General features: G+C 51.2%; 1 protein-coding gene across 1 annotated transcript in view; it reads left to right on the top strand.

Annotated features, from left to right (window-relative positions):
- LOC133358856 (UMP-CMP kinase-like) overlaps positions 1 to 22,814 on the top strand; it is a 45,109-nt gene extending 22,295 nt beyond the window's left edge. The window contains exon 8 of the mRNA XM_061577310.1: positions 22,641 to 22,814. Coding sequence (XP_061433294.1) covers positions 22,641 to 22,655 — 15 coding nt within the window. The 3' untranslated portion in view covers positions 22,656 to 22,814. The remainder of the gene's footprint in view (positions 1 to 22,640) is intronic.
- Positions 22,815 to 27,002: the final 4,188 nt, after the last annotated feature.

Below are 27,002 nucleotides of genomic sequence, written 5' to 3'. Positions count from 1 at the left end.
AACCACAGTGATGGAATTATCAGGTAGAAATGTTATGGTGATTATGTTGATGATTTAATAATGGGCATATGGACATGAGAGATGACACTGTTTAACGGGTTGATGTCCAGTGTGTTCAACTAGAATTTTGTACTTACAAAGTAAAGCCCACTGAGCTACTGGCCCTTTTTCACAGGCTACCTGGCCACACAACAGTTCATCGCAGTTTATATCATATGTGGGAATTTATAGAAGCATCCAAATAATCTAAACACATGTTTATTCTAAATGTGGCAGGCAAAACTGGAGGACCTGGAGAAAAGATCCACGCGACCATCATGGGGAGATATCATGCGACCTCAAAGTATACAGGCGTCAGGTTCGGGATGCGTGGCCCACGAGAGTGACCAGTTTTGTTAACCACCTCGGATCCAAATGACATCAAATGGGCAGAGAGTGGGATCCGAGGGAACCAATGGTTAGAGAGTCAGCGAATAGCAGGACCTGGGAAGCGTCACACTTTGCAAATGCTAATTACACTATGGAACACGATTTTTGTTCCTGGGTAGTGTTATTTTCTAATTGATTATGCCTCAAAAGTATAGGAAAATGGCTATTATTCCCCACAAACTTTTCTTTTGTGACCAGGACTTTATGGCTACTATAGCAAAAAAACGTGAAAATATTCCAAAAACTTTTTATACAACCAATGTCAGAATGGCAAGGGCCATTCAACCAGCACAAACAATACAAGAGAACACATCGCATACAAAAACATTACTTAAAGTCGACAAAGTAGAGCGATAAGTAGGAGTCAGTCAATATCGGTATTTGCGATAACACGAAATCGACACGTAATGTTACACAGACGATACATTGCTGATATCGTCAGGGAGCATAAATCATCACGCGAACTCCGATAATCGCAGCAGCGTTTGACTCGCCATCGAACAAAGACGGCTATCGCATCGTGGCCATCTGAACGCGCTTCTTTCTGATATGAGGAAGCCACTGGAGGTATGCACTCTATACTCTCTGGTTCTTTCGGTAAAGTCACGGAGATAGAAACAATAAGAAATTCGTTTACAATCTAGAGTGCATATAATCTTGATTTGAAGCTTTCGTGACTGCAGGAATCCATACTCTTTGGAAACCAATTTCTTTAAAACTGCTTTTTGTGTTTAGTTGTCATTCCCTGCAACTCCAATTAGCACGGTTGGCTACATTGCGACATAAGTTCAACATAAATTAGAGATTATTATTACACAACATTGATACACCAGTTGGTTAGTACAACACGTTGTTTCAGCCACTATATACATTGAAGTGTATAAGATTAATTGTTGAAAGTCGCTGGATTCTGGACCTTCTGGATTACAATCACCAGGGGACAGGGAGACAGAGACGTACAGAGGCAAGGGACAGAAACACGACAGTCATACATTCACACACGCTTTTCTGGAACCCTAAATCTCACAGAAAGCCAAAGATCCGCCATATAGCTTTTGCGGAATATTGGGGCAAGTGCTATTTGCGAGCACCTATGAAGGCCAGCACTGTGCACTTATGAAGAAGAGGTGGTGTGGCCAGAACCATGCCCGGCCGCCTTTGTCTCCCCCAATGCTGATGTTTACACACCACATCAGTTCCTAATGTATGTATACGTTAGCGTAGGGGAGGACTGAGACCGGTTCCGATATCAATAAACACTGGTGTTGGTTTGTAGCGCAGTGTGCTTAACGGCTGCTCTTAGCGAGCACCTATGAAGGCCGAGACGAGGAGGTGGGTGGCCAGCACCAAGTACTCATCTGAGGCTGAGGAGACCCAGGACCGGTTCAGATAATCGCCACTGGTATTGGCTGTGAACGGGAATCGAACTCGGGTCACTGGGTTCGTAGCGCAGCGTGCTAACCGCTACACCCCCCCCCCCCCACATAAACAAAGACAAAGGTCGCCCTATAGTTTTCACAGACGGACGCTTGTGTTGCGCCCGAAACGTCGTGATTTATTTTATACTTACGTGACTTTACCGAAAGAACCAACGAGTATAGGAGCAAGTGCTTTGAGCGAGCACCTATGAAGCCCTGAACGGCACACGAGGGGGTAGGTGACCAGCACCATGCTGGTGTACACAGATACACTACTGTATATATACACACACACACGTACGCTGTGAGTTCTACTCTCCCATGTACACACACACTACGCGTACGTACACAGCTCAACTGTCCCATGTACACACACTATACATAGTACACTGAGCTCTACTTTCCCATGTACACACACTATACATACGTACACTGTGAGCTTCACTGTCCCATGTGTACACACACACTATACATACGCACACGGGGAGCTTCACTCTTCCACGTACCCGCACAGCACACCCTCCACACTTCTCACTTTATACTCGCACGGGGAGGGCTCAGCCGGGCAGGTGACGCGGCAGCGGTCTCGCGCGCGGCTTCCCGCGCCCGGCACGCGCGGCGTGTTTTGGTTTCCATAGAGACGGGCCATGTGTTGGGTGTGTCAATGTGTGTGTATGTGTGCAGCCCATGGGCTTGTAATTACCAACACGCTCTTCCGGCATCGGCGCATCCACACAACATCATGGATACATGCCGGGTCCAAGCAAGAACATCTGCTGGACTACATAGTGACGGACCAGCGGATGCGAACCCATGTCCTTGACACCAGGACCTACCGTGGAGCTGATCTGTCCTCTGACCATCGACTAGTCATCTGTAAGATGCGCCTGCCTTTCTTCCACTCCGGTGGTGGGTGTACACCCAGGATCCCATTCCAACCAAAAGTGGCCTGGTCTCAGCTGATGAAAGTTGCAAGCGAGAATTTCATCATCGCTTGCAGCTGGGGTTGGCATCGTCCCCCACTCCACCTGATGTCGAGGGTAAATGGGCGAGGTTTAGGACTGTGACTCATGCAGCTGCAATGGCTGCTTTGGGTACGCGGTCCAGACCTCCCCAGAAACCCTGGCTGACAGAGGAGGTGTTCAGGTTAATTGAGAAAAAGCGACAGGCCCACTCTCATCGCCTACAGCATCCCACGTCAGAGAATGAGGAGGTTTACCGCAGCCTTCGCTCGGAAGTTCGGAGAGCCGTAAGGCGTTGTAAGGATGGGTGGTGGTCGCGGGTTGCTGAGGAGATGGAGTCTGCCTCAGTGGCCCGTGATCACAAATCACTATTTAACTCCATCAAAAAAGTAACCTGCAGCGCCACACCTATTACCATCATTAGAGGAAAAAACGGTGATCCAATCTCCGACCCCCAGGAACAGGTTTGCAGATTTTCTGAGCATTTCTGTGAGGTCCTGGGGGAGGGAAATTCTCTCAGCCAGGAAAACATCATGGCACAAAGTGGGGATAACCCTGCTGAGGCTGCGGTGCTTCAAATATTGGAAGAGGTCACCCCCTGTGAGTGGCTGGCTGAGGTTCCAGCTGTTGAGGAAGTACTGAGGGCGATCCGGAGTCTGAGACCAGGGAAGGCACCGGGCAGAGATGATCTCCCAAGCGAAATGCTGAGGGAGGGTGGCGTTTGTGCACAGACTGCCCTATATGACATCATAACAACAGTCTGGACCACTGGACGGGTTCCGCAGGACTGGAAGGATGCCCTGGTGGTCCCCCTCTTTAAGAAGGGGGACCGCACAGACTGTAACAACTACAGGGGCATCTCACTCCTCAGTGTGCCGGGTAAGGTCCTGGCAAGGATTATTCAACATCGCCTTGCTAGGCACGCTGAGGAGGGGCTTGCGGAGCCCCAATGCGGTTTCAGGAAAGGGCGGTCCTGCACAGATGCCATATTTTCTGTCCGTCTGCTACAGCAGAGGTGTAGGGAATTCCAAAAAGACCTACATCTCTGCTTTATTGACCTGGTCAAGGCCTATGATACCATCAGTAGGACTGGACTCTGGGTTGTTCTTCGTGCTTTCGGAGTCCCTGACCCTCTGCTCACGATCATTAAGGACCTTCATGATGGTGAGCGGGCCCGGGTAAAACTACGTGGCCGGGAGTCGGAGCCTTTCCCTGTACACCTTGGGGTGCGACAGGGATGTCCTCTGGCTCCCACATTATTTAACATCTATTTTGACCGCGTAGTTCGTGAAGCCTTCAATAGCTGTACCGGGGGAATTTCCGTTTGGTACAGATATAATGGGAGGCTGATCGACGCCCGGGTGCGATCAAGGGATGGCTCCCTATTGGTCAACCACGTTATGTATGCCGATGATTTGGTAATAGCTGCTCATTCAGAAGAGGAGTTGGAGGCGCTGTTGCTGAGACTGGAGCGTGCCACTAAGAGGTGGGGCCTTACCATCAGCCCCACCAAAACCAAGCACCTGCCTGGGTATTTTGTACCATCGGACACTCCACCCCCACAACTCCCAATTGGTGATGGGGCAGTTGTGGAGAGAGTGGAGAGTTTCCCATACCTGGGCAGTATGCTTATGACCGGCTCCAGTCTATCAGCAGAGGTCTCACTCCGAATCAGTCGAGCGGCAATATCTTTTCATCGGTTGCGTAACGCTGTGTGGAAGCTACCTGGTCTGTCGCTCCGCACGAAGCTTCAGGTCTTCTCGGCCACGGTCATTCCCTCCCTTCTCTACGCTTGCGAGACGTGGACCCCCCTGGTGGAGCATCTTCGCCGGTTGGAAACATTTAGGCTGGCCTGCCTACGATCCATCCTGGGTTTAACCAGGCTGGATTGTGTGAGGAGCTCACAAATCCTTGAAAGATCTGGGCAAAGTCCCATCAGTGAGCTCCTCCGGCAGGCAAGGCTGCGTTGGCTGGGTCATGTAGCCCGCATGCCCAGCCACCGCATGCCTAAACAGCTTTTGTTCGGCCGGATCGAGGGGGCTAGACGGGCGCGGCACGGGCTGGAGAAGAGATGGAGTGATGTGGTACAGGAGGACGTGGAGCTGAGTGGACTTGCCGATGACTGGTACCAGCGGTGTCAAGATCGGCCTCAGTGGAGGAGGCTCGTGAAGGACGCTACTGGGCAGTTGGAGGCAGTCGCCCTCCAACAACAACGGAGGGCGGAGGAGCGACGCTCACAACAACGAGCGGAGCGCCGGGTGGCTAAAGCACAGCAAGTTGGCACAGTAGGGGGCACAGGTGGTGCATCAGCCAGTCATCTCGGTCATCTCGGTCAGTCGACCAGTGGCACCTGCTGGGTCTGCCCCGTGACCTCCTGCCAGCGGGCTTTCGACACTTCACGTGGCCTCAAGGTGCACTTGGCCTGGCACAAGCATCGTGGTGACGTCACCGCCACTTAGTGGCGAATGGCGGTTGTTGTTGTTGTTGTTGTATGTGTGAGTCCAGATCTGAACGCATTTCCATCAGTGAGCTCCTTCAGCGGGCAAGGCTGCGTTGGCTGGGTAATGTAACCCGCATGCTCAGCCACCAAGCAGAATCTGTTTAGCCGGTTATAGGGGGCTAAACGGGCGTGGACAAGGGCTGGAAAAGAGATGTACTGATGCGGTGGTACAGGAGGATGTGGAGCCTAGTGTATTTGTCAAAGACTGGTACCAGCGGTGTCAAGATCGGCCTCTATGGAAGAGGCTCGTGAAGGACGCTACTGGGCAGTTGGAGGTGGCGAATGGAGAGTGTTGTGGCTATAATGTGATGGTTATGGATGTAATGTGGAAGTTATGATTATACTGTGGTTCAGTGACGTGCAGTGAGGTCAATGGCTGGGGAGGCATTGGCTAGTGTAAGAGCCAGAGTTAGGCCTCGGCAAGGTAAGGTAAAAGTTAAAAGGTAAAAACAACGAGCCTACCTTTACCCTACCTTTTACCTTACCACAATACAATCACTCTACCCTTACCTTTTACCCTTCAGCAGGTAAGGTAAAAGGTGAAAAGCAACGAGCCTACCTTTACCCTACCTTTTACCCTTACCCCATACAAATTACCCGATTACAGGGTAATTACTAGGGGACTACACATCAACAAGGTTTATAACGGTAAATGCTAGGTAGAGTGCTTTATTAATATAGAATATTCTCGATGATTCCAATTTTACACGCTTTCTATTAACTCACTGTCTGTTGTCGTATCCTCAAATCTTGCAACTCAATTTTTACCCACTTCCTAATGTGCTATCGACTGCAAACTTCGTATACTTATATCATACTGATGACAATACTATATTATATCATTAAACAAATATATATTTCTTAACATTCTTTTTTATATGTTACTAGCGGAAGTACCCGGCTTTGCCCGGGTGAAAAATATATTTCTTAAAAACCTTACATATATATACACAGATACTAAGGTATTGTCAAAGCCCGGTGGGCTGTTTGTACATTTCTCCACCAACAAATATATAAGAGGCTTTCACAAGTCCAAAAAGTTGTAGAAAGTGTGGGGTAAATAGTTGATGTCAAAATGTTTCCGAAAATTGCGGTCTCCCCCCCCCCCCCCCCTCAAAAAATATCTTTACCCCTCGTAGGTATATATACTAACAACACCTTACATACAACAGAGGAAGTGGTATCTATTGACTCTGTAGTAGTATCTACTGACTGTACCGTAGTATCTACTGAGCCAGTAGTAGCTACTGACTGTGTAGTAGTATTTAGTGACTGTAATAACTACTGACCATAGTAGTATTTACTGGGCCTACAGTAGTATCTACCGACTATATACTCGTAACGACTAACTGTATAGTATCTGCTGACTCTATAGTTGTATCCACTGACTATAGTAGTAACTACAAAATCTATAGCAGTATCTACTCACTCTATAATAGTATCTACTGACTCTAGTAGCTACTCACCGTAGCAGTATGTACTGACTGTATAGTAGTATATACTGACTGTAGCAGTATTGACTGACTGTAGTGGTATATACTGACTGTTTTAGTATTTACTATAGCGGTATCTACCAACTCGATAGCAGTATCTACTATCACTACAGCAGTGTATACCGACTGAGGTCGTACCTGCTATCACTACAGCAGTGCATACTGCTGTGTTGGTACCTGCTATGATTACAACAGTGCATACTGCTGTGTTGGTACCTGCTATGATTACAGCAGTGCATACTGCTGTGGTGGTATCTGCTATGATGAGAGGAGTACATATTGTGGTGGTGGTACCTGGTATGATAACAGCAGTGCATATTGACTGTACTCATCATTCACCCTCACCATTCACCACTCACAACTCACCCTTACCACTCATCCTCACCACTCACCACTCCCACTCACTATTCACCATTCACCCTCACAACTCACCACTCACCAACCTCCCTCACCAATCTCCATCACCACCCTCCCTCACCACTCACCCTCACCACTAACCCTCACCACTAACCCTCACCACTCTCCCTCACCACTCTCCCTCACCACTCACTCTCACCATTCACCCTCACCATTCAGCCTCACCACTCACCCTCACCACTCACCGTCACAACCACCACTCACCCTCACCACACAACCTCACCCTCACTACTCACCATTCATCCTCACCAATCACCACTGACCAATCACCACTCACCACTCTCCACTAACCCTCACCACTCAACCTCACCACTCACCCTCAAAACTAACCACTCTCTCACCACTCACTCTCACCACTCAGCACTCACCCTCACCACTCACCCTCACCACTCACGCTCACCACTCACCCCTCACCACTCACCCATCACCACTCACCCCTCACCACTCACCCATCACCACTCACAACCGCCACTCACCCTCACCATTCACCCTCACCACTCACCCTCACAACAACCACTCACCCTCACCGCTCACCACTCACCCTGACCACTCACCACTCATCCTCACCAATCACACCCTCACCAATCACCACTCACCCGCACTGCTCACCCTCACCACTCACCACTCACGCTCACCCTCACCACTCACCCTCACCACTCACCCTCACTACTCACCACTCATCCTCACCACTCACCCTCAACAATCACCACTCACCCTCACCACTCACGCTCACCACTCACCCTCACCACTCACTCTCACCACTCACCCTCACAACAACCACTCACCCTCACCACTCACCCTCACTACTCACCTCACCACTCACCACTCATCCTCACCAATCACACCCTCACCAATTACCACTCACCCTCACTGCTCACCCTCACCGCTCACCACTCACCCTCACCACTCAACCTCACCCTCACCCCTCACTAATCACCACTCACAACCGCCACTCACCCTCCCCACTCACCCTCACTACTCACCGCTCATCCTCACCAATCACACCCTCACCAATCACCACTCACCCTCACCACTTGCCACTCACCCTCACCACTCACCACTCACCCTCACCATTCACCCTCACCACTCTCCCTCACCACTCACCAGTCATGCTCACCACTCACCATCACTACTCACCACTCACCCTCAACACTCACCCTCACCGCTCACCACTCACCCTCACTACTCACCCTCACCACTCATCCTCACCAATCACACCCTGACCAATTACCACTCACCCTCACTGCTCACCCTCACCGCTCACCACTCACCCTCACCACTCAACCTCCCCTCACCACTCAACCTCATCCTCACCCCTCACTAATCACCACTCACAACCGCCACTCACCCTCCCCACTCACCCTCACTACTCACCACTCATCCTCACCAATCACACCCTCAACAATCACCACTCACCCTCACTGCTCACCACTCACGCTCACTACTCACCCTCACCACTCATCCTCACCAATCACACCCTCACCAATCACCACTCACCCTCACCACTTGCCACTCACCCTCACCACTCACCCTCACCATTCACCCTCACCACTCTCCCTCACCACTCTCCCTCACCACTCACCAGTCATGCTCACCACTCACCATCACTACTCACCACTCACCCTCAACACTCACCCTCAACACTCACCCTCACCGCTCACCACTCACCCTCACTACTCACCCTCACCACTCATCCTCACCAATCACACCCTCACCAATTACCACTCACCCTCACTGCTCACCCTCACCGCTCACCACTCACCCTCACCACTCAACCTCCCCTCACCACTCAACCTCATCCTCACCCCTCACTAATCACCACTCACAACCGCCACTCACCCTCCCCACTCACCCTCACTACTCACCACTCATCCTCACCAATCACACCCTCAACAATCACCACTCACCCTCACTGCTCACCACTCACCCTCACTACTCACCCTCACCACTCATCCTCACCAATCACACCCTCACCAATCACCACTCACCCTCACCACTTGCCACTCACCCTCACCACTCACCCTCACCATTCAACCTCACCACTCTCCCTCACCACTCTCCCTCACCACTCACCAGTCATGCTCACCACTCACCATCACTACTCACCACTCACCCTCAACACTCACCCTCACCGCTCACCACTCACCCTCACTACTCACCCTCACCACTCATCCTCACCAATCACACCCTCACCAATTACCACTCACCCTCACTGCTCACCCTCACCGCTCACCACTCACCCTCACCACTCAACCTCCCCTCACCACTCAACCTCATCCTCACCCCTCACTAATCACCACTCACAACCGCCACTCACCCTCCCCACTCACCCTCACTACTCACCACTCATCCTCACCAATCACACCCTCAACAATCACCACTCACCCTCACTGCTCACCACTCACGCTCACTACTCACCCTCACCACTCATCCTCACCAATCACACCCTCACCAATCACCACTCACCCTCACCACTTGCCACTCACCCTCACCACTCACCACTCACCCTCACCATTCACCCTCACCACTCTCCCTCACCACTCTCCCTCACCACTCACCAGTCATGCTCACCACTCACCATCACTACTCACCACTCACCCTCAACACTCACCCTCAACACTCACCCTCACCGCTCACCACTCACCCTCACTACTCACCCTCACCACTCATCCTCACCAATCACACCCTCACCAATTACCACTCACCCTCACTGCTCATCCTCACCGCTCACCACTCACCCTCACCACTCAACCTCCCCTCACCACTCAACCTCATCCTCACCCCTCACTAATCACCACTCACAACCGCCACTCACCCTCCCCACTCACCCTCACTACTCACCACTCATCCTCACCAATCACACCCTCAACAATCACCACTCACCCTCACTGCTCACCACTCACCCTCACTACTCACCCTCACCACTCATCCTCACCAATCACACCCTCACCAATCACCACTCACCCTCACCACTTGCCACTCACCCTCACCACTCACCCTCACCATTCAACCTCACCACTCTCCCTCACCACTCTCCCTCACCACTCACCAGTCATGCTCACCACTCACCATCACTACTCACCACTCACCCTCAACACTCACCCTCACCGCTCACCACTCACCCTCACCACTCACCCTGACCACTCACCACTCATCCTCACCAATCACACCCTCACCAATCACCACTCACCCTCACTGCTCACCCTCACTGCTCACCCTCACCACTCACCCTCACAACAACCACTCACCCTCACTACCAAAAACTACACATGTGTTAGTCCCTGGGTAGTGTTATTTTCTATACGCTGACATCTCAAAAGTTACAAATTGGAGAAAATTCCCCTCAAACTTAGTTTTTGAGATACAGACAGTGACCAAAATTTTAATCGTAAAAATATATGTTTTTTTTACCAAAAACTACACATGTGTTAGTCTCTGGGTAGTAAGTGTTATTTTCTATACGCTGACATCTCAAAAGTTACAAATGGGATAAAATTCCCCTCAAACTTAATTTTTTTTGACACGGACAGTGATATTTACAAATGGACCTATTTTGCTAGGAGAAAACGTGTGCATTTGTGTAATTCTTTCCTTTATATAAAGTTCTGGTCACAAAAGCAACATGTATGGGGAATAATAGCCATCTTATATACTTAGGAGGCTTAAGCAATATAAAAATAACACTTTTTACCCAGGGAAAAATCGTGGTGCATAGTGTATATTTACTATCATCAAACATAACTTAATCCCTAACATCTTTTAATATATAAGAGTGATACAAAATAGTAAACATAAATATTTAAATGTTTTAACTGAGCTTTGAAGTTGCGTGACTAACCTCGTAGCTTTTCGACGGGAATAAGAATCTCCGCGATTGTTTGAAGATATCGGTGAGGGTGGGGGGAAGGTAAACACGCCCACTCGTGACATCCCCCCCCCCACCGAACACGGAGCAACGCCGCGAGTGTGTGCGAGTCTGAGCGTGTGAGTCTGTCTGAGTGTGTGCGAGTCTGAAAGTGTGAGAGCGAGTGTATGTGTGAGTCTGAGTGTTAGAGTGAGTCTGTGTGTGTGAGTCTGAGTGTGAGAGTGAGTTTGTGTGTGAGTGTGAGTGTATGTGTGTGTGTGAGAGTGAGTGTATGTGTGTGAGTCTGAGAGTGTGAGAGTGGAGTGTATGTACAATAATACTGTCTAATCGCTATAATTTTATTATCTACCGACCCTATAATAGTAATTGCACACATTGGGGTGGAAGGGGAGTGAAGAGGACGTGAAACTTTGATGAATTTACCTCAGAGTCGCGTGTTAATGCGTGCGCATATTTGTAACGGGAATTAAAAATGGTGTCCACCCCGCAGCGAAGTTGTTGCTACCCGTTGCCAGGGGCAACCGCCGTGGTCCGCGCCGGCCGGCAATATTAAATAAATAAATAACTAAATAAAGAGCAATCGCACTAAATCGATAATCGGTCCGATTTAAAGTTTAGAGACGAAAAATCGGAAATGCCTAAGTTTACCGCGGGCCGGGGGCGTGCCCACCTGCAAAATTTAATATCGGCGAACCCCACGGTCCGAGAGCTAAATCCCCCGGAAGGGAGCGTACGCAGACGGACAAACAGACAGACAGACAGATAGACAGACAGACAAAAAAATGAATTATATAGGTTAGATGTTTCGGCTTGGGTCTAATTGTCCATGGTTAACTGACGTTGGCTGTGAATCACCACGGCCCCTTACGTTATGGCAAGCTTCGGGGCCACTTCCTGGAGTCGTGGAGTTCTGCCATTACGAGTACATTTAATAAAAGCGTGTTTTTTAAAAAGTTTTTTTTAATATTACTTATTAAATGGAGGCCCGGACTACGTCACGGAGCTTTTAGCGTTAAACAAGACACCGTATTTACCGGGTAATACTTCACGCTACCTTTACCCTACCGGGTAATTCTTCTGAGCTACCTTTACCCTACCCTTTACCTTACCCCTTGGCATGTCGACACCTTTACCCTTTACCTTTACCCTTTTACCCGGTAAAAAGGGTAAATTACCTTACCTTGCCGAGGCCTAGCCAGAGTCACACACTGAGGGGGGCGTGGCCTCACTGAGGGGGCGTGTCTTCACTGAGGGGGGCGTGTTAGACACGTCCCCCTCAGTGAGGCAGATATGATAGCTGCCTCCCCTGGTGCTTTTTCATTGCAGTTTCATGACGAGACCAGCGAGCCTAAATATCTTTATACACATACGTGGAATATGTTACCTGGAGTATGGAAGGGGAGCCATGAAATGAAGGGGTCTACAAACATTACATTGTTGGCATACTGAGATAGTAACAGGCACGCGCTTATTGCCCACGCTCCATCCAGTTACTGAAGGGTTGCGCAATCAGAGGGGAGGCTGAGCTCGTCCCTGCCTCACCACTCGTCTTTGGCGATTTTGACTATAAAAATGATTGGAATCGTACAGAAATGACATTTATAACACAGATCAGTGGAAAAATCTTAATTTGTATTTTATTCTTTATTTTTTACTTTTCGTACCAGCTATTTTCATTGGAGTATGACAGGTGAGGCTCTGCCTCCCCTGACCGCACATCCCTGCTGTAGTTGTGGTTATTGTTATATTGTCGACTCCTGATTAAAAAAGACACCCAAACCCGATATCGATTCTCCATGCATTACAACGCCAAAAATATAATAAATTCAGGAATCAAATCGTTATTACACGAATCGGTTGGCAGGCTACCGCAACACTGCGGAATCGAGTTTATACCAACGCCGACCAAAATCGTTTCCCACCTGGGGACTCGCGTTGCCATGACAACGAGGACGCATCCTATAGACTCAATACTGGTCATAGCCTTAACATTCCGGATCGCCTTAACACTGCCCATAGTTTCCATAATATCTGCCGGGTACTCGCCTATTCTTCTGAGTTAATTTCCCCCTGCATCCCCAGCCCCACCCACTCCCCCTCCCGGCCTCACGTCCTCTCTCCCCCGAGCACTCACGCAGCGCCCCCCTCCCCCTACCCCACACCCCCCTCTCTCTCTCTTCCCCCCTTGCCCCTCCCCCCTTTCTTACCGATGTTGATGAGTGGAGTGCTGACGTCAGGTCACACTCACCTCGGGGGGAATGCCGTCAAGGAAAAGTGATGTCATGCCCCCCGGGGTATTTGAGGGGAGACCTGTGACGTAGACGGGGTCTTCGCCGTGAGCCAGAGGAGTGAGTGTTAAAGGAGTAGGGGGCTCCGGGATAGATGGTTGAGAGCCAGGCTAAAGGGCTGCTTTACCCGGCTGGCCGAATTGGCTGAACCCTCGGTCAGTGCTGTGGGAAGAGACTGATAGCCTGTGTCAAGTGTAGGGAACTCCCAGTACCCTTCCCTTGGGGAGATTAGTTAATAACTCTGTGTTAACCCCTTCCCCCGAGTTCAGCGCAAGCCCTGAAATAAGGAGTTGGCTTCAGCCCCTACACGACTGGCTTCAGCGTCCTTACCACACAACAACTACAGTGAGGGAAAAAAGTATTTGATCCCCTGCTGAATTTGTACGTTTTCCCACTTACAAAGAAATGATGAGTCTATAATTTTAATGATAGGTTTATTTGAATAATTAGAGACAGAATAACAACAACAAAATCCAGTAAAACGCATGTCAAAAATGTTATAAATTGATTTGCATTTTAATGAGGGAAATAAGTATTTGACCCCTCTGCAGTTATGATAATAAGGCTTAGCTTCGTTATCCAGAGTTGTATCAATCAGGATAAAACGATTATCTTTGATTAACATTTATTGATTATCTTAGTGTGTTTATGTTATGTTAGGTCTCCAAATTCATATCTCAACGCAGGTTACAGTTCTTATGAATAAGACAGTTTTGCATGGACTTGGAAAGAACACTCGAAATACTTCTGTGTTAAATCATTTTAATTCTAAACAAACATATGACACTCTAAGATGCGACTCTCGTGTTCGGAATTATCGATGGTACCATTGGGGAGACTTCTCTCGGTGAGCAATACTCTTAACCATCAAGGCTTGTGTTGTTTCACTTTGGCACGATATTCTCATTATTTCCACCGCGTACCGAGTGCATTCGGCGACAGGCAGAGTTTTAAAACAAGCATTCAACGATATTCATATGACGGGCAATAAAAGCACTTATTGTACCCCGAAGGCGAAGCATACGTCAATCGATTCGTCGGCAAGATTATATTTGTTAACGAAATGTTTGAGACAATGGTGGGTGAGGGCGGGTGTTTGTGGGAGAGCGTATTCTGGCTCTGCTTTAATTAATTCTTAGGAGAGACTCTGACAAAGAAACAGGTTTGACACGATATTCTCTCTCTGTAAACATGTCGATTCGTAATGAGGATTTCAAGAGTTTTAGTTTGCACCGACGAATCTATTTGTAATAATCCTTCTTGAGACGGCTTCGGAATCAGTCCTTTTTATTTCCACTCCACAATACACTTTACTCACTCACTCTTCGTTGCTGGCAGACAACGGAGAGAGGACAGACTTCGCACTAAGTCCCCACCGCGCACGTGGCACCCAGAGCCCCCGTCCGCGCGTGACCCTGCTCTTGTCAGTTTCCAGTCTGCTCTCGATCGTTCTCTCTCACTCTCTCTTAATTCCTTCGTCACGTGGTCCCCCCAGCCAATCGTTCATGGACAGCTTCGACCATTCTCGATGGTTCCCTGTCAATCCCGGGACCACGCCCCTCATCCGGCTCCCCATTAGCTGGGGCCCCGAATGGCTAGGCCAATCACTCCTGATGACATGCCGTGATCACGCCTGGGCCATGGTCCCTATCTCAACCCTTATTGGCTACAAGCAGGACCGGCAAGCCAATCCCCACGTGAACCCTCTATGGCTGTTATTACATCACCCCCCCCCCCCCCCCGGTGAAAAAATGTAGCCGTCTCGGCTGGGAAAAGGGTGAAGAACCAATTCCGCAACATCTTATTAGGGCACCAAGGTGCGTTTAACAATTCGAGGGTGAACCGGCGTTCCCGCGCCTAACAACATTTAAAACAGTCACCCATAATAATAAAAAATCACGACATACATTAGGGCGCCCCTACAGCGCAGTAACGACAGGGAAATCAGCGAACGATCAAACGTTAACGAAACGGAAGAGATTTCGACCGCGTACGCGACGCGGGACCCTCTCCGCTCCCAGCGCAAGGTCGCTTTGCTTCCGGATGGACAGGAGGTGGCAGGCTCGAAGAAGAAGTAGGTTGTTGGTGCTTGGTCACGTCCAGGGCGGGCCCCGTTGGAGGGGGGGCAGCGGGGGCTTCCTCAGCCCTCAGAACCTGTTCATCTGCAGGAGGCACAACACAGTCCCCCCTGGGATCAACGGGTGTGTCAAGCGGCGTAGTCGGCCCGGCAGAACCCGGCAGGTCAGCTAGAAGGACCGATACGCGCATCAACATAGGGTTTAAGTCGCGAGGAATGAACATACCACCGACGTTTTCCGTATTGAACGCGGATACCTTGCGAGTTCCGAACATCTACCAGCGTCACAGGCCCCCGCCACGGCCTGTGCAGTTTAGGGGATGTGCCCGCCGGTACCTGGGGGCAGTGGAGCCACGCCAGGTCTCCCACTGACCAAGGCATGCGAGTATGTGATCGACGCGCATACCGTTCGTTCCTTGCCTGAGCACGGGCCGTCGCACACCGGGCAGCCTCTCGCGCCTCCGTTACTCGTTCAAGCGAGTCACGCACGTGGTCAGGCAGGGAGCGGGACGGTTGTTTACTCGGCGTCCCCAGTTGCACATCGATGGGTGGAACATTTTCACGGCCATACATAAAAAAAAATGGTGAGTATCCCGTGGACGTGTGCAGAACCATGCGGTATGCCGCTAAGACGCCTGGTATGTGCAGGTCCCAATCGGTTTGCTTGTCACTGACAGTGTGACAAAGCATAGCCGAAAGGGTATGGTTGAATCGTTCCACCATACCATCTGTTTGTGGATGGTATGGGGAGGTGCGAACTTTCTTTGTACCTAGCGCGTCACAAACTTCCCTAAGCAATTTAGAGGAGAAATTCAGCCCTTGATCTGTGAGCAGCCTCTCAGGTGCCCCCTTGTCCATGACATACCCGTTCAAGAAAGCGTCGGTGATAGATGCTGCCGTTTGGTCGGGCAGAGGCCAGGCCATCGGCCATCAAGAAAAATATTCCACCCCGACCAGAAGGTATTTATTGCCCCTAGCCGACGGGGGAAACGGCCCCAGAATGTCGAGAGCCACTAATTCGTTGATACGGGACACTTCAATGGAACGCAACGGTGGTACATAGTGGTTCCGAGGCGGCTTCCTCTTCGCACAATCATGGCACGAGCAGACAAAATCATTGATGTCTGCCGTCATACCGGCCCAGAAAAAATCCTTTTGCATTGCGGCCACAGTCTTTTGGACGCCGAGGTGCATCAACTTATCAGCGTGCAGAGCATGGAGCAGGTCGTAGCGAAGCGAAGTAGGCACTACCAAGCGTGGTCGGTCAGACAACCCGTCGGTACACATTAACAATCCCGACTTACCCCGGAACATCTGCCACTTCCAGCCCGCCAATTGCGATTTCTGTTTCCCAACCAATTTACGTAGCGGAGACAGCGAGGCATCGGCCTCCTGCTCGCGCAACCAGACCGCGTGCGGCAACCGTAAGGTATCATCGGTGTCCACCGACACCTGCTGCTCCTCCTCCTTCGCTTTCGCCCCTGCGTCGTCCTCATTCGCTATCGCCCCCATAACCGGGCAGGGCGACGTGGGCGGTGCCGCGCAGCAGTGCGTGCCCGTCAGGCAAGTGCACGGAGGAACGGGCGGCAGCCTTGAGAGCGCGTCAGCGTTCGCGTGACGGGCCCCCTTTCGGTATGTTATATCGAAGGAAAATTCCTGTAACGATTCCAACCACCGGGCCAATTGGCCTGACGGCTGATCCAATTTGAGGGAATATTGCAAAGCCGCATGATCAGTGCGGACCAGGAATTTCCGTCCATACAGGTACGGCCGGTACAATCGAACAAAATGGACAATTGCCAAAAGTTCCCGCCTTGTCACGCAATATCGCGTTTCCGCAGGGGATAGAACCCTGCTGCCGTACGCCACCACCCTCTCAACCCCGTCCTTGCGTTGCGACAAAACGGCCCCAATGCCGATATCACTAGCATCCGTATCAAGGGTGAACGGCTGTGAAAAATCTGGGTAATCTAACGTAGGCACCGTGGCAAGGTGGTCCCGAAGTGCCATAAAGGAACTTTCTTCCTCCGCACCCCATTTAAACCTTTGATTTTTGCCAGTTAGAACGTGTAATGGTTTTGCCAACGTCGCAAAGTTCTTAACGAAGCGGCGATAATAGGAAGCGAATCCAATAAACCGCCGAACATCACCCACCGAGGTGGGTGTGGGCCACTCACGTACACACTTCGTTTTCAGAGGGTCAGTGGATACACCGTCCGAACTGACAATATGACCCAGGTAACGGACGGAGTGTTGCAGAAGGTGGCATTTCCTCGGTTTAAACTTAAGGTCAGCCGCACGCATTCTTTGAAAAACTGTCTCAAGGCGTTGGAGATGTTCCTCGAACGTGCGGCTAAAGACAATTATATCGTCTAGATATATGAGGCACGTTTCCCACTGCAGTCCCGCCAACACCAATTCCATGAGCCGCTGAAACGTGGCCGGAGCCGCGTTCAGGCCCATCGGCAACCGATTAAATTCAAAGAGACCTTACGGCGTGTGGAATGCCATTTTGGCTTTTGACTCGTCATCGAGGGGAAGCTGCCAGAAGCCCGAGGACAGGTCAAGGGTGGAAAAGAATTTAGCACCCGATAAAGCATCCAATGAGTCATCCATCCTCGGTAAGGGGTACGCGTCCGCTACCGAAATTTTGTTCAACCGGCGGAAATCAACGCAAAACCTCGTACCACCATCTTTCTTCTTAACCAGAACGACGGGCGCGCCCCAAGGGCTGTTGGACGGCGAAATAATATCCGCCGCCAGCAATTCATCTACTGCCCCACGCACGTGTTCCCTTTCCGCCGGGCTCATGCGGTGAGGGTGCATACAGACGGGAGGCGCCGCACCGGTTTCAATATGGTGCGACAAAAGCGACGTGCGGCCGAGGTCCAAATCATTTCTGCTGAAAACATCAGCGTACCGCAGCAATAGCGAACGCAAGGCGTTCCTATGTTCATTTGACAAGGAAGAATTCTCTCCGCATAAATCTGCGATCCAGCGTTCTTGTGAACGATCATGCGGAGGCCCATCCGCGGGCATCCGAGCGCACGGCGGTTTGTCACAAGAGGCGAAATCGGTAGTGGCGTGAGCCAGCACCGATCCCTCCGGAACAACAACGCGGTCAGGTCCCCCATTCAAGACCTGTATGAAAGGTGCCAGACCTGGGCGCACGATCGTTTGTGCCGCCGCCAAAGAAAAAGATTTTGATACCGAATTCGATGGGGATAATAGCACGCCCTTCGCATCCCTTCCCATTTGGTAACGCAGCGGGAAAAGCATTTGCGCTCCCGATGGAACCTCCACCGTAGCCGCAACGACAGCAGTAACTGCGTTACCTGTAGGCGCATTGGCCAGCAGGGAAGGCAGGAACGCCATCCTACGACCCCCCGGCATTTCCAAACAGTCCTGGTCGACCCGTATTCTCAGCGGCATCCGGCGCAGGAAATCCGTACCCAACAAGCATGGAACAGCTAGCGAGCAAGAAATTAACACAGGTCCTGCGGCGGTAATATTTCCGATAGCGATGCTCACATCCACCTGTCCGCAGATACCCATGCTCCCCCCATTGGCGGCAACACACGCATCATTAACCTTGCGTATCCGCGACGCAGGAATGGACAACAAATGAAAAATAACATCAGAAAAGATACGGACGTCAACGCCGTCGATGGTACCTCGTACCGTCGACGAGCCCGATGCCGCAGCCACAATCCTGCAAGCCAATTTCTTCCACTGTGTAGCAGAGCGTGTCAATGGAGCAGGAGAAGTAAAATTATCCTTAGGAGTGTAAGAATGAGTGCGAGTGGATGAGTGATGTGACACGACCTGCCGGGTGTCCGATTTGTGCCGACTCGCCCGAGGTTGTTGCAGCTCCGCAGCAGGTAGAGGAGATGGAGGTCCCCTTGGCGGAAGAGGCGACAGCAGAGGTCGGCAGCGGCAGTCACGGGCGAAGTGGCCCCGTCTGCCGCACTTGAAACACGCGGCCAACGTCGGCCGGTGGTCGGACGACCCGGCCCTCGCACGCGGCCGGCCCGTGTAGTCGCCCCACTGGTCGCGCAGCCGCCGTCCCGGAATCCTACGCGGGACAGCAGCAGCCAGCATGTCGTCTTCGCCCGAGTCGTCGGAGCAGTGGACAACCCGTCGCGGAGACCACCCCAGAGGCGGCCCGTCGATCTCGGGTTTCCCCGTCCACGCCGCCATCTGGTCCCAACGCTTGATATTAAACTTAGCGTCCAGGCAGCGCGCCACCCACCGCGATGAAAGCGGTTCGTGGCCGCACACTGGTAGAAAGATGTTGAGCTCCTGAGACAACTCCAGCATGCGGGAAAGGATGAGCGGATCCAAATGCTCGGCCGTTGTGTCGGGGTAGGCGGCCATGGCCATCGCCATCAACGCCCCCCGATAGGCCAACGGCGATTCCTCCGGTGCTCGGCGACGCGACATAAATTTTCTGGTGGCCGATGTCGGCGGGTCATAAAATTCCGCCATCTCTGTGAACGCATCCCGCAGTGTCTTCTTCTTGGACGCCGGGATGGAGCGGAAGACTCCCAGAGACACATCATGTTTGATATATTTAGACGATCAGTTTAACACGTAGGCTTTCGCGACCAATGTTATTCATAATCAACGTTTTTGGGTTTAGATCGCGTTTATTTATAAATGTGTCGTAACCCTCCACCACCCGACACGGCCAATCAGTAAAAAAGTGTCACGTTAACAAAGACAAATAGTTCACTGCTTTAGCCCACCGGTGTGTTGAAGCCACAACATTTACAATTTTGTGGCTTCAACACACCGGTGGGCTAAAGCAGTGAACTATTTGTCTTTGTCAACGTGACACTTTTTTACTGATTGGCCGTGTCGGGTGGTGGAGGGTTACGACACATTTATAAATAAACGCGATCTAAACCCAAAAACGTTGATTATGTATATTTAGACGATGTTATCGTCTTTAGCCGCACGTTTGAAGAACATCTACAGAGATTGGAAGCGGTGTTTGCTAGGATGCGCTCCGCCAATTTGATATTTAAACCCAAAAAGTGTCACCTACTGCAACAATCCGTGCGCTATTTGGGACACATAGTCAGTGCGGACGGGGTGGCCACGGACCCAGAGAAGACGGCGTGCGTTCGCAACTCGCCAACCCCGGCCTCGGTGGGGGACGTATGTCGCTTCCTTGGGTTCGCTTCATATTATCGCAGGTTCGTTCCAAACTTTGCTACAATCGCTAGGCCCTTGCACCTCCTTACGGGGAAGGGCCGGAGGTTCAGCTGGGGACCGTCGGAGGAAGCGGCGTTTGAAGGCCTACGTGATCGTTTGGCGACGGCGCCGACATTGGACTATCCGGATTTTGATCGCCCTTTTATTCTGGATACGGACGCTAGTGACACCGGGATCAGGGCCGTTCTGTCACAGTCCAAGGGCGGTGTGGAACGCGTGGTAGCCTACGGTAGCCGCGTGCTGTCTCCGGCAGAGACCCGCTACTGCGATACTCGCCGCGAACTATTGGCTATTGTCTACTTTCTCCGCCAATATCGCCCGTATCTATACGGCGGTCGTTTATTGTTCGCACGGACCATGCGGCTTTGCAATATGCCCTGAGAGTTGACCAACCATCTGGCCAACTGGCACGATGGTTGGAAACCCTGCAGGAATTTTCCTTCGAAATTCAGTACCGGAAGGGGTCGCGTCACGCGGACGCGCTCTTCAGGTTGCCGCAGGGGTCCCCTTGCGCTTGCGCTTCGGGTACGAATAGGTGTACGCCGGTTCAGCAACCCCCTCGGCCTGTTGTGTCAGCTGTCGAGGTGCCCGAGGCTCCCGTATGCCCGGGACCGGCCGATGGGGTTCTGAACCTGCCGCGCTCGGTATGGATTCGCGAGCAGTTGCTTGATGACTCGCTGGGGGCCTTACGGAGTCGGGCTGCGAAGGGAACGGGGGGACTGCTGTCCGGTGGGACGCCGGGGGCCGCTCTTCGGGATGGGTTGCTGATGTGGAGGGAGGGGTTGCACGATCGCTGGCGTCTGGTAGTACCGTCGTCGTTACGGTACGAATTGATTCGGACTCTGCACTGCGACACTCTATTACATCTCGGGGTGCAGAAACCCTTGTTGACGTTGCAGCGAGACTACTTCTGGCACGGCATGACGACGGATGTCGTCGGACACATTCGGGCGTGTCCCGAGTGTGCCCGGCAGAAGCCGCCTAAAAACCCATATGTGCCGCCAGTGCAGACTATACAGGTGTCTCGGATTAACGAGTTGGTGGCGTTGGATATTTTGGGACCCTTCCCGCCATCCGCTAGGGGAAATACATTTTTGCTGGTCGGGGTGGAATATCTTTCCCGCTGGCCGATGGCTTGGCCCTTACCCGACCAGTCGGTGCCGTCTATCACGGACGCCTTCCTGTTTGGATATGTAATGGATAAAGAGGCGCCGGAAAGGCTGCTCACGGATCAAGGGTTTCTTCTAAATTGTTGGCGGAAGTGTGCGCTGCTCTGGGAACCAAGAAGGTTCGTACGTCTCCCTACCACCCGCAGACGGATGGCATGGTGGAACGGCTTAATCGGACGCTGTCGGCCATGCTATGTCACACGGTTAACGAGAACCAAGCTGATTGGGATTTGCATATCCCTGGGGTACTCTCCGCGTATCGGATGACGCCTCATGCGTCGACAGGGTATTCTCCATTTTTTCTAATATACTTGCCGCGAGAATGTGCCGCCGGTGGACGTACAGCTGGGTACGGGGGCGAAGGGTCCTGTTAAGCCTCTCCCCGAGTACATTCAAGACACTGTTCGACGCGTCACCGAGGCACGGGAGGGGGCCTGATTGGCTACTGCCAAGACCCAGGCCCGGAACGAATGTTGCGCTCGGCGCTCGAATGGGAAATGCCCCTGGCGAGTGGGGGACATGGCCTGGCTGCACTGCCCGCAGGTGCGGGCGGGGACCTCCCCTAAGCTGCACAAACCATGGCAGGGGCCGGTTAAGCTTATTGAGGTTCCTAACCCGCAGTCCGCGCATGTTCGGTTCGGATCGCGGCGCTGGTACGTCCATACGTCTCGGTTGAAACCCTACGTGGCCCCGCTGACGGATGCGTCATCTCCTGATGTTGCCTTGCCGGTGTCTGTTGCATCCGACGTACCTCTGCCTTTGCCTGTTGACCCTGCAAGCGCGCCTGTCGTGCCTTCTACAGACGAACCGGCTGTGACACAGGCGGATGCAGCGAATCCTGCTCTGGGTGGGCCTACCACGGCGACGGGGACACTTGACCCCGCTGCCCCTCCAACCCCACCACAGACACGGTTGCGGGAGACCCCGGACTCGGGTCTCTCTGGGGAACGGGACCTTGGCGTTGACGGGCCTCCAACAGCGGCGGGCGGTTCTAATCCTGTCGCTCTTAAAACCCCGTCGTGTTCTCGGTTTGTGGGGGGGGCCGCCGCCCGTTCAGGACGGGCCGGCGACCCGCACGCGTTCCAAATCCCTTTCCTTTCGTTGATTGTTCTTGTTGTTCTTTGTTATCATCTTGTTATAATCTCCGTGGTCCGGTGTTGCCCGATGGTTGAAAGTTGCTCGCATTATTTTGTTCTGTTGCAGCCGGGGACGGCTGGGTTTTTCATCAGGGGGGGGGGGGGGGTCGTGTAATGCGAGCAAGGATTGAGGGGGGCAGAGTCTGGGTCACGTGAGGAGAGGGAGGAGTTAGGGTCACGTGGGGGAGAGGATTTAGGGAGAGAACCGGAAGGGATCAGGGAGAGAAGACGGAGTGGAAACGGGAGGAGGCCATGCTGGGCAGTACTGGGAGGGTGGCGCGATCGCCACGTGTTGGGAGACCTCGGCACCGTGGGCCATCGGTGTCCGGGCGCAGGGGGGCTAGCGGGCTGTGGAAGGCTGGCCGTAAGCGAGAAGCGGAGCAGCAGTGTGGCTGCAGAGCGGAGCAGCAGTGTGGCTGCAGGGCGGAGCAGCAGTGTGGCTGCAGGGCGGAGCAGCAGTGTGGCTGCGGAGTGCTCGACGGAGGAGACGCGGGCCTGAGCGAGGACGCCGTGGGAGCGAGATTTACACGAACTCAAATAAAGGACAACGGAGATCGACACTGTGAAAGAGTCCTTCATTACACCTGTATAAAAGACACCTGGGAGCCAGAAATCTTTCTGATTGAGAGGGGGTCAAATACTTATTTCCCTAATTAAAATGCCAATCAATTTATAACATTTTTGACATGCGTTTTTCTGGATTTTGTTGTCGTTATTCTGTCTCTCGCTGTTCAAATAAACCTACCATTAAAATTATAGATTGATCATTTCTTTGTCAGTGGGCAAACGTACAAAATCAGCAGGGGATCAAATACTTTTTTCCCTCACTGTAACCTCTTGCCACGGAAGCTCTGTCGCCCACTTCAGCAATTTTTTTCTTGCTGTGGTTGTCCTACCTAATGACGAACGCTTGTGTTGCGCCTGAAACGTCGTGATTTATTTTATTTTATTTATAACTACGTGACTTTACCGAAATAACCAAATAATATGGATTCCTGCAGTCACGAAAGCTTAAAATCAAGACTGCCCATAGACTAACACTGTCTGCAGACGCAACACTGCCCATATACCAACACTGCCCACTGCCCATAGACAGGATTACTAAGGAGTGTAAAGATTCTGACAAATCTAATTTATTATTCAGAGCAACGCAGGGAGAGATGCTATAATTAAATTTTCCTGAGTGACCAATTGTAAATTAGAGACTGGATTAGCAATGGCCATTATATAGCAGCATGAGGTATAAAGTACAGGGTGTCCGATAATGGATATACCAAAAAGACCGTTGAATAGTTTTATGTTTATTAGAGATACTGACATAGAGTTTCTATGAATACTTTTAGTTTATTTGTAATATTATTGATTGGAGCACCCAGACAATACCCCTACGTATGAGAGAAGAGACAACACTATCCCATACAGATGAAAACGACAGATATTAGTCCACACACTTTGATGTATCCTCTTCTCCTGGGAGCCAGGATACGACTCCTCAACACCCACCCACGGGGAAGGGAATGTGGAAGAAAAGGAGATTAGTCCGCACACTTTGCTGTACTGCCTTCTGACGGAGCCAAAATACGGCTCCTCCCTAACGCCCACATACGGGTAGAAGGGAGCGCCGAACAGATGGAGATTAGTCTAAACACGTTGCTGTGTCGCGTTGTCTGGCAGAGGCAGTGTATGGATCCTCGACTTCCACCCACAGGGTAGAAAGGAGTTTTGATAAATCCATGTGTGATCGACCGACAGCTGCTACTGCCTCCACAGCACTTACTCACAGGTGTGCGCCACCAAGTACATACGACTTACAGCAGCGATTCACAACAAGGTGTTCAATGGTTTATTGCTGCACGATTAATATTCCAGTGCTGATTGGTCTGCAGAATGATGGTGAGGGATGTATAATCTCTTATAACATGTTTTTGCAAATATACACATTGATTTGCTTTAGATATTTTCTGATACACAAAGAGGATTGTCTGGACTGGAAAAAGGCCACTGGCTTCAGTTAAACGGGACGAGATGTTCATGTGTAATCGCAGTTACATCATTCAGTCACCCACATACTCCCTGCCTTCCGCCTCCTCTTCTGCATCTTCTTCTGCCTCTATTCTCTGTTCCACTGACTCCTCTCTACTCTCCTGTTCTAAAACTGTGTCTCTGTATCTTAGTCCTCTATAACCACCCATCTCATATCCTATCTCATCTGTTCCTTATCTTATTCCCTTCCTATCCCTTCTGTTCCTTACCTCTCTATTCGTCAGTCGTTCATTACCATTCTGTCATCTATTATCTATCTTTTACCCCCTCTTTCACTTCTCATTTCCTCCCACATCCCCCCCCCCTCGACCCCCCACTCCTTTATCTATCATTCCCTTGAAGCGTGACTTCCTTGAGCCAGTACATGGGTCGACCCTGAAGTACGACTTCTCAACCCGGGACGTAGGAAGACGTCCAGAATGTGAAATGGTGTGTGTAGGTGGGTGATAGACATTTCGGTCTTTGCCCTATTGCCACCTGAGGGGTGGAACGGTAGCAGGGCGGTGTGAGACACTGCCATCCATGTGGTGTTGGTGTGTGATTTCGGTTTGATTACCGGTGATGGTTGTGCATCCAACGTGTCGGAATCTGTGTATTTTTTTTCTCTCTCGCCGGGCGGAATACAATCATCTCCACTACCCTGGAGCCGGGTGGCTGTCGTGTCCGACGAGCTGTGGCACGTGTTCGTGGTGCTGTGCCTCAGGAGGTTTCGATTTCTTCTTCTCGTCACATGATTCCAGCACCTGCCACCCTTGGAGTCGCCAGTTGTGCTGACCGGATTTGGACTTGAGGGGGGGAGTGGAGTGCCCGTCCGTCACTCTGGCTCTTCCTGTTGCTCAACTCCTGGGGAGGGGCCGTGCCCTTTTTGGGCTTTTTTCAAGTTCCCTCAGGACCTCCAGGGAGAGCGTGCTCGCCTCCTCTGGGGGCTCGGCCACGCGAACTCGTTCGAAGACTGGCCGCTGTACATGACTCTCACACACCTTGTTGATTGCCTACACCTTTATCAGTCACATTCATATGTCGGTGCATGCGTAAAATTTCACACGGGTGGGCTGTACTGAGGGATAAGCGGGTTGACCAGTTCTTCTTGATGTACATGTGTTGTTGTTGGTTCCCCTCGTTCCATACATTCTCCCCCCCCCCCCTCTCGGTGTGTACATGTGTTTCTCGCGGTATTTATTATCGGTCGCCGGTTTACTTATTGACGTTGTTTGTTGGAGGCACACTGTATTTTTTTCTGTATTGTCACAGCCGGGACGGCTGTATTTTTACATGGGGAGGGGGGGTGATGTAGTGACTTGTAGCATCACTTACCTGTGGGTCTACACACACACACATGAATATCTGGAATTTTGTTCTGGTTCTTGTTTCATGTAGCACTTTGACCTTCACATGTCGATTTCAGCCTCAGCTCCATGTGGATCTTCTGATGTCTGTTTTGGCCCCATATGTGTCCAAATGTGGCGATCCTGTGTGAATGGCCGATGGGTGTTACAATAAAGGTGCCTCCTGTAACTACCTCGTCTCCGACTGTGCTACACTACACAAGTAGTCAGTATTATGCCTGGAGGCCCGCGTATCATCAATATAAATGGTAACCATAATTTCACGTAAACAATTGTGGGTATTTCTGGCTACTGAATAAATATTCTCTTAAGCAAAATGCTGCTAAAATAGCAAAGGGTGTTCAAAATAAAACTTTGTATTAGGCAGAAATTTAGCAAAATGGACAAATTCATGTTCAATTGCAACTTGCAGGTCCACAGCCAGGCTCAGATTTGCTTGAATACTTGGATGGACAGATGTAACTTCAGCTGCGTATATGCTGTTCATATCCTCAGCACTCTCCATGCTTGCAAATGTGGAGTGTCGTCTGTGTGTGTGGGTAGCGTGCGTCGCAAACACACCCATTCAGAGACGAAGAAGTCACAAAAGGCACCGTCCTTCCCTTTTATTGTTGTTGAGTTCATGTCACCACTCGGGCA

Source organism: Lethenteron reissneri, chromosome 63 (genome assembly GCF_015708825.2).
Source record: "Lethenteron reissneri isolate LAM-NWPU_2019-01 chromosome 63, ASM1570882v1, whole genome shotgun sequence".
Taxonomy (NCBI): domain Eukaryota; kingdom Metazoa; phylum Chordata; class Hyperoartia; order Petromyzontiformes; family Petromyzontidae; genus Lethenteron; species Lethenteron reissneri.
This window is presented reverse-complemented; position numbering and strand designations above follow the sequence as displayed.